This window comes from Ipomoea nil, unplaced genomic scaffold, assembly GCF_001879475.1.
Source record: "Ipomoea nil cultivar Tokyo-kokei standard unplaced genomic scaffold, Asagao_1.1 scaffold2280, whole genome shotgun sequence".
Classification (NCBI taxonomy): Eukaryota; Viridiplantae; Streptophyta; class Magnoliopsida; order Solanales; family Convolvulaceae; genus Ipomoea; species Ipomoea nil.
Window position 1 is genome coordinate 232,602 of NW_017618708.1, and position 8,153 is coordinate 240,754.

At 39.5% G+C, this 8,153-nt stretch overlaps 1 protein-coding gene across 1 annotated transcript; it reads left to right on the plus strand.

Annotated features, from left to right (window-relative positions):
* Positions 1–810: 810 nt before the first annotated feature.
* Positions 811–7,335, plus strand: LOC109150722. Its single transcript, XM_019298705.1, has 4 exons — positions 811–1,007; positions 4,998–5,346; positions 5,689–6,251; positions 6,435–7,335. Exons 1-4 carry the CDS (start codon positions 811–813, stop codon positions 7,333–7,335), a joined length of 2,010 nt encoding a protein of 669 aa, XP_019154250.1.
* The last annotated feature ends 818 nt before the right edge of the window (positions 7,336–8,153 follow it).

The window sequence follows — 8,153 nt, forward strand, 5'->3', positions numbered from 1 at the left end:
TTCGTCCCTCCCGCGCCTTGACCGCACCCTGCCCGTAGGCTTCGTCCCTCCCGGGCCTTGACCGGAACTCCCTCCTGAAGGTCCGCTGGGTCTCGCGTTAGCTGGCAAGGCTCTCTGGTTGGATTGGAGATGGCACTCAAAAGCTTTGTGGCCCATTTACCCGCACTTGAAGCACTGAAGCGCGTTCCCTTGGAAATCCTACGGATGTGGTCCTTCCCACATCTCTTGCATCCGAAGGGCCTTCCTTTATCTCCACTATTGGTCCGAGTCGATCCGTGAGACTGAGGAGGTACAGGTCCTGCTTTGAAATCTTGCCTTGGCCTTTTAAAACTGTGAGATCCACTCCCTTCACTTATCTTCTTAGCAAACTCAAAAGACCCCCGTTGAAGCTGTTGCACTCGATACAGATCTGTTGCGCTCAGGTAAGCCTCATTAAGTGTCCTAGGCTTGCTCACAGTCAAAGCTTTCCGGGCTTCGTAGTTGAGCCCCGCCACAAACTTCTCCACCTTAGCCAACTCGGTGGGAACCAACATCCGAGCAAAGCGGGCCAACTTGAGGAAGCGTTTGTGGTATTCCACCACAAATGAAGATCCTTGTTAAAGATGCAAGAACTCTTCGTACATGGCCACTCTAACGTGGGACGGGTAGAACCTCCATCTTAACTTATCCTTCAAAGCCGACCAGTTGAAACCAGGCTCTTCTTGGCACGCTGGGCCTTCGTGCATCCACCAAAGGTCGGCCTCATGGCTAAAGTAGAACGAAGCCAACTTGACGCGGCGATCATCCGGACAACCCACAACAGCGAAGATCATGTCCAAGGACCTGATCCACTCCTCAAGCAGCACAGGGTCTTCCTCTCCAGCAAAGACGGGCGGCCTATGCCCCGAAAATAAACGACCCACGTCTCGATTCCCGGCAGGCGGCGGTGGAGGAGGGTTGTTGTTGTGCAAGAGGGCGTCGCTAACGTCTGCGTCAGATGTTGCAGGTTCTGGGCCAGTTGCTCATTGGTCGGCGTCTCCGGGGTGTGGGCACAATGACGAGGCGGAGCCATAGCTAGATTCTACTGAAACAACACGGTTACGGCAGGCACAAGAAACTGCGCACCCTTACCCGGCACTAAAGACGAGAACGCTAAAACTAAACAGAAGCAACGGAACAAACACAACAAACAACTAGCAACTCACAGCTCACCGCGCGTCTTAATAATCCTAAGTCCTAAACACTTAGGCACTTAAAGGTCAACTTAGAGTCTTAAATCACACTTAGCTTCTTAATGTTCAACTCTTAACATCCTAGGCTCAAACCTAGGCTCTGATACCAACGGTAACACCCCCGATTTTTACCAACTTTTTAAAACTTAGATTCAAGGTAAACAGCTAATCATCAAGACAACATTAAGCGAAAGCTAAAGAAAATCAGAGATATGTTATGCCACACCCATAAACCATGGGTGCACAGGCTAAAAACTAACAATATCATCAAGCAACATAAGCCTAAGCACACAGGCCACTAGTCTAGGCACACATGCCACTAATCTAGGCACACAGGCCAACAAAAAGATAAACGTCTAGCATGGGATCTATACTATCTAGAGTCCACATCTAGCGCGCTCGGCATCTACTCAAAACTGTAAAATCAAGGGATAATACCCGATCAGCGAATAATGCCGGTAACCCATCAATACGCGTTAAATAGCATAATATAGATAGATATAATAAAAACCATTTGAAACGGTGAATACAATATATATCATTTTAAAGCCAAGGAAAGGAAGTCAACATCAAAGATCATCACACTCTCAACAAAAATGAGGATCATCAACCTCACAACAAGGATAAAACCACAACCAACATAGACATTACCACTCACGATGCAACCTACTACCCTTCACAAGGTAGAATACATCAAGACATGCTCATAAGAAAGGAATTCACATTCACCAGTGACAACTTCATGTCACCAGTGTCATAGTTTCAATGTTTCAACTTCCAACCTTATGCCCTGTTCCAACCTTATGGCTACCCCCGACCTTCTAACAGTTTCAACCGTTACCTCCTAGTGTCACCCTGTACTTCTGAGTCCAACCTTATACCGCCGGGGACCGTCGCCCCCCCCCCCCCCCCCCCACCTACACCGCCAATCATGCACCGCCGAACTCTTAGTACACGAGGGTACCATTAAATATCATATTCACACACCACCGATCATGTGAGCAAAGCTAAAGTCACACACCACCAATCACATTTATAGTCACACATAGTCATCATATCATCAAGAAGACTAAGGCCCATCAATGGCCCCAATCAAGTGTCAACAAGAGGTACAACGAATCAATAAAGAGATCACAATAAAGACATGAGACCATACTCAACAACAAAGGATATAATTCAACACCAAATGATTGTCAACACAAGTTGCCAATCCCAATAAAAAGGAACAAACCACACATACTAGCCTATCAACATCAAACTAGCATGCTTATCAACCGGGCAAACCAAAAGTAGTTCCAAAGAACATTCAAGACTCACATTAGCCCAACGAATCACCAAGTTGGACCCTTAGCACGATTCAAGACACCAAATCCTACATGGATTCCTAACACACCGTTCTAGACATACGAAACATCAAGAAGACTCACAAATAGCCCAATAAATCAACATCAGGAGGTCAAAACATCAATACCGAGAAGAAAGAATCACGGGGAACAAATCCCCGACCAAATCCACAACGTTCCCTGCGGGTGGGGCCACAGGTGGGCCTCCACCCATGGTTCCGCCCGCGGGTACACACCCACGAGAGGCCGGTTCCCCGCAGGTGGGGCGGTGGGTAGGCCTCCACCCGTCGTTCTGCCCGGGGGGTACAATCTGTATACCAAAATTTCTCTTCGGGGAAAATCAACATCAAGGCCAAGTTCAAGTCCAAAACACCCAAAATCTCACACAAAACAATGATATGACTTGAACCCAAGAAATAGCCAAGCAATGGCATTCAAGAAACCTAAAAACAAGCTCTAAACATGCGTCATCACAAGATCATGCATCAAATCTCACAAATTATCACAAGAACAATAAGTAGAAGCCAATAATCCTTAGTATCAAGTGAAAATAGGTTTTGTATAGCTTGGGTTACCTTTGTAGCCTAACAACTTCTTCTTTCCACCCTTTTAAGCCTTTTCCTAGAGCTCTTCTTCCACACCAACTTCTTACACAAACCAAAACACAAGAAAGACCCTAACTTTAGTTAAAGACACCCAAAAGAAGGTTAAAAACACCAAAAAGCTAAGAATCTTACCCTTTCCTATGCTCAAGAAAGGGAAAGTAGGAATCTTGTTAGAAAATCTTGCAAGGCTTGAAAGTTCACTTTCTTGCTTGGAGAATAAGCTAAATTATTTTAGAGAGAGGCTAGAGTGTTTGAGTTTTAGGCTGAAAGGATGAATGAAATGAGGATGTCTTGCTAGGGTAGCTTGAATCACAATTCATAGGTGAAAAGACATCTCTTCCCTTACTAATGTTGGAAAGACAAGGTGATAGGTCTAGAATATGTGCGTATTTTATATATTATTCCATTGTGATTTTAGGTCCATTATTATTAAATGGGATTCATTTTGAGTTAAATCTTATTAATTGTGCACTCTTTGTCAGGTAGGACTTAATTGAAGAGAATCATAAGTTTTGAGGTCAAATTGTGAGTAAGCTTATTTGATGATATGAAGATGGATTCAATTGAAGGGAGATTAAAGAATTCAGGGGTCAATTTGCAAACCTAAAAAGCTTTGGTGATGAATGAAGAAATAAAGAGAGATCATGGGAATAAAAGAAAGATATTTTTGTTTCTTGTTTAGGGATTCACTGGAAACTAACGAAATAGAAAGGAAAAAAGAAAAGGGAAATTAACTTGGGTTTTTGTGCAGCCTAGGGAAAGGAAAAAAGAAAGGATAAAAGCCCTTTTAAAACTTCCTTTCCTTTGTTTTGATTCGGGTGAGACGAAACATAACAAGAAAACGCCGGAGAGAAGAACCAGAGAGCCTGGGTGCGCGGCAGCGACTTCAGCGAGGAATTTCTGAGCTTCAATCGCAGCTATCATCTCTTAGGCTTGAATTGTTTTTCTTCCTTACTTTATTTCTTGTTTAAATTTTCAGAATGATGTTCCTTGAACAATTTATGCATTTAATTATGATTATTGGCTAGAACTTAAATTAGGGATTTGGATTAGCCTATATTAGATTAATTGACTATTTTTCAGGGTTAATTCTTCCAATTTCAATTTAATAATTGAATTTGATTATATTTATTTTATGTATTTTAATTGTGAATTGTGTGACTGGCCATTGCATAATTCTAATATTAGGATTCATAAGAAGAACTGACAGGTGAATTATGAACCTCGAACTCGTAAGATAAACACAATTGACCTAAACTAGACATAGCTTTAGGTATTTGTGGTGATATTTGATTGTTGCTTAATGGGTTTAATTAATGTTTGTGAGATATCGACGGATGATCACAGTTAATTGGATACAACCTAGTAGCTCGACGGAGTATTAGGATATATTTGAAGCAATCATCACTATAGTCATAAGAATTAATATTTAGGAGAGTTAGTTAATTATCTAATAGGTGAACCCAAATCCCTAGTCTTCTCTCAATTGGAATTTTCTTTTCATTAAGTTCATAAATATTATTTTTAATCACATTAATTATATTTATTTGAGATTTTCCTTATCAACAATTTGATTATTAAAGATAACAGTTAATAGTGTTCTTCGTGGGATCGACCCTGGAATACTCCAGGAATTTATATTGTGATTGACTCTATGCGCTTGCAGATTATAGCAATCAAGTTTTTGGCGCCGTTGCCGGGGAACACTTTGTTAAACTGTTTTCCTTAAAATTTTATTTTCAAATTTATTTAGGTTGTTAGGTTCGTTATTATTTTATTTTTATTTTTATTTAGTTTTTGTTTTTCTGTTTTTATTTTGTTCTGTTTATGAACTTAAGGCGATCACTGAGGCATAAAAACATTGAATTATCTCCTATTGATCTTGAAATTGAGCGTACTTGCAGAAAAAACAGGGTACGAAGGCGGCTTGATATGGCTGAAAATAATAGAGTGGGTCAACTGGATGACCCCGTACCACCAATAGTTCCACCTCCTCAAAATCAAGCAGCTCAACCACGTCTTCGTGACATCCAAAGATCGGTAATAGCTATTAACCCTTCTTGCATTCAATTATCTTATGCAACTAGAAATTATGAGCTCAAGACTTTCCATCTGAATATGCTCCCTACCTTTAACGGTTTGGGAAGTGAAGATGCTTTGGGTTTCATGCGAGAGCTCTATAGTACGGTACAAACTTTACCTTTAAATAATTTATCTGAAGAAGAGCTTAGAATGAAATGTTTTCCATATTGCATGAGGGGAGATGCTAGGCAGTGGTTGTTAAATTTACCAGAGGGTTCTTTAAGAGCTTGGGATGATGTTTACAACGCTTTCATGTTTAAATATTATTCATCTCAAAAGACAATGGACTATAGGAGTAGGATATGCACTTTCACTCAAAGAGAGGCTGAGTTATTTCATGAAGCATGGGATCGTTTTAAATTGCTTTTGACACAATGTCCACACCATCAATTCCCATTGTTATTGTTGACACAATTCTTTTATGATGGTTTAACTCCTAATTGTCAGTCTCTTGTAGATACTGCTGCAGGTGGATACACAGGTGATAAAAATAGTGATGAATTAGAAGCTATCTATGAGAGCTTAGCTACTAATTCTCGACAAAAGGCAGTGAGAGGTCGAAGAGCTGCTGTGCATGAAATTAGCACACAATCTGAGTTGACAACGCAAATGGCTGAATTGACTAAACAGATTAACTTGTTGATGACTCGTGATAGTTCGAATAGAGAATTTTGTGCTTTTTGCAATACATATGGTCATAATTCTTCTGTTTGTATGAATGCAGAGTCATCACAATCATATTATGAGGAAGCTAATTACATGGGATCCAACATGGGTAGGCAACAACAAAGAAATGATCCATTTTCTAATACATATAATTCAGGTTGGCGAAATCACCCTAACTTCTCATGGAGAGATCAAGGTAATGCAAGACCAATGGAACCACCCGGATTCCAGCAACAAGGACAATCAGGATTCCAGAATCAGCAATACAGACCTTTCCAACAGCCACCTGCACCACAACAGTCTCAACTTCCTGCTCAGGAGAAAAAGCCTCAATTGGAGGAGATGTTCATGCAATACATGGCTAGCCAGGACACGATGATGAAGAAAATGGATGCAAAAATTGATAAGGTTGCTCAGTCCAACCAAGCATCCATTCATAATTTAGAGGTGCAAGTAGGTCAATTGGCTAAATTGGTTGCAGAAAAAGATCGAGGTAAGTTTCCTAGTAACACTGAAATAAACCCTAGGGAAGGAGCTATGGCTGTCACGTTGAGAAGTGGTAAGATATTGAATGAAATTATGAAAGAAAATGAACCCACGAGGGTTGAGAAAGAGAGTGATAAAGAAGAGGATCAAGTGCCTAAAGAGAATTCTAGTGATCAAAACCTCACTTCCTCTACAGTAAAACCTTATGTACCCCCCATTCCATATCCACAAAGGTTACAAAAGAGGAACCAGGATAATAACTTCAAAAGATTCTTAGAGGTTTTTAAAAAATTACAAATTAATATTCCTTTTACAGAAGCACTTGCCAATATGCCATCTTATGCCAAGTACATTAAGGAAATTGTGTCGAATAAAAAGAAATTGGAAGAGTTTGCTACTGTGCACCTAAATGAGGAGTGTAGTGCTGTTTTGCAAAGCAAATTACCTCCTAAGTTAATGGATCCAGGGAGTTTTTCTATTCCTTGCACTATTGGTAATACTGTTATTGATAAATGCTTATGTGATCTAGGTGCTAGTATTAACCTTATGTCTTTAACTCTTTTCAAGAAGTTGGAAATAGCTGAAATGAAGCCAACAACAATCTCTCTTCAACTTGCTGATAGATCAGTCAAGTACCCGCTTGGAGTAGTGGAGGATATCTTGGTAAAAGTTAGTAAATTTTATTTTCATGCTGATTTTCTGATTTTGGACATGGGTAGTGATACAGATACATCCCTTATACTTGGTAGGCCATTTTTGTTAACAGGAGGAGTATTAATTGATATGCCTTTAGGGAAACTGATTTTTAGAGTAGGAACAAAAAAAGAGGAATTCTCTATCTCTAAAGCTGTAAAATTACCAACTTTTGATGAATCATGTATTTTTGTTGATGTTATTGAGAAACCTTCAGAAGAAGAATTTGTTAAGCATTCACCTAGCTAGTGAAACACCACATCAACTTGAACTTAAACCACCTTCACTGCGGTTCAAATATGACTTTTTGAGTGACAATGGTACTTTTCTTATGATTTCGTATGCTCATTTACTTAATGCAAAAGAAGAGAGATTGTGGAGAACATTGACTAAAGCTTGGCATGAAAAAAATAATTTTTGGAGAGAATTCAATGTAGGGCAAGAAGTTTTGTTGTCTAATTCTTGTCTTAAGTTTTTTCTAGAGAAATTGAAGTCTAGATGGTTTGGTCCTTTCATGGTCACTAGAGTTTGTTCGTATGAGGCCATAGCGATTGCAAGAGAGAAAAAGAGACCATTCATGGTTGCTTCACCAAAAGGCAGCCCCGGAAGAAACTGGCAACTAACAGGGAAGTTTCCTGTTTATTTCATTTTCTCATACTTGCTTTTATATTTAACATTGTGGACAATGTTGAGTTTGAGTGTGGGGAAGGGACAGTAAGATTAGGGGATGTTTTATGCAAGTTTTATGCAAAATAGGCAATATAAAAAAAATTCTGCATTTTTCTTGCAATTTTCTGCAACATTTTCTGCATTTTTCTATTTTTCTGCATTAATTTTCTACATTTTTTATGGAATTTTCTGCATGCATTTTTCTATTTTTCTGCATTTTCTGCACTAATTTTCTGCATTTTTATGGAATTTTCTGCATCTTTTCATTCATTTTTCTGCAATTTCTTAGCAAATTAAGTTTAAAAACTACCATCTAATGACTATGTTGGTTGGGAGATAATTTCTAGTGTTTTGGGAGTGCATAATATCAATGAATGTGTTTGGCTATATGTATGCTT

Coding starts and splice junctions, on each gene's coding strand:
- LOC109150722 (XM_019298705.1), top strand. CDS start 811: ATGTCCAAGGACCTGATCCACTCCTCAAGCAGCACAGGGTCTTCCTCT. Junction 1,008..4,997: donor TCTGGGCCAGTTGCTCATTG/GTCGGCGTCTCC, acceptor TATGAACTTAAG/GCGATCACTGAGGCATAAAA. Junction 6,252..6,434: donor AAGCCTCAATTGGAGGAGAT/GTTCATGCAATA, acceptor AATAAACCCTAG/GGAAGGAGCTATGGCTGTCA.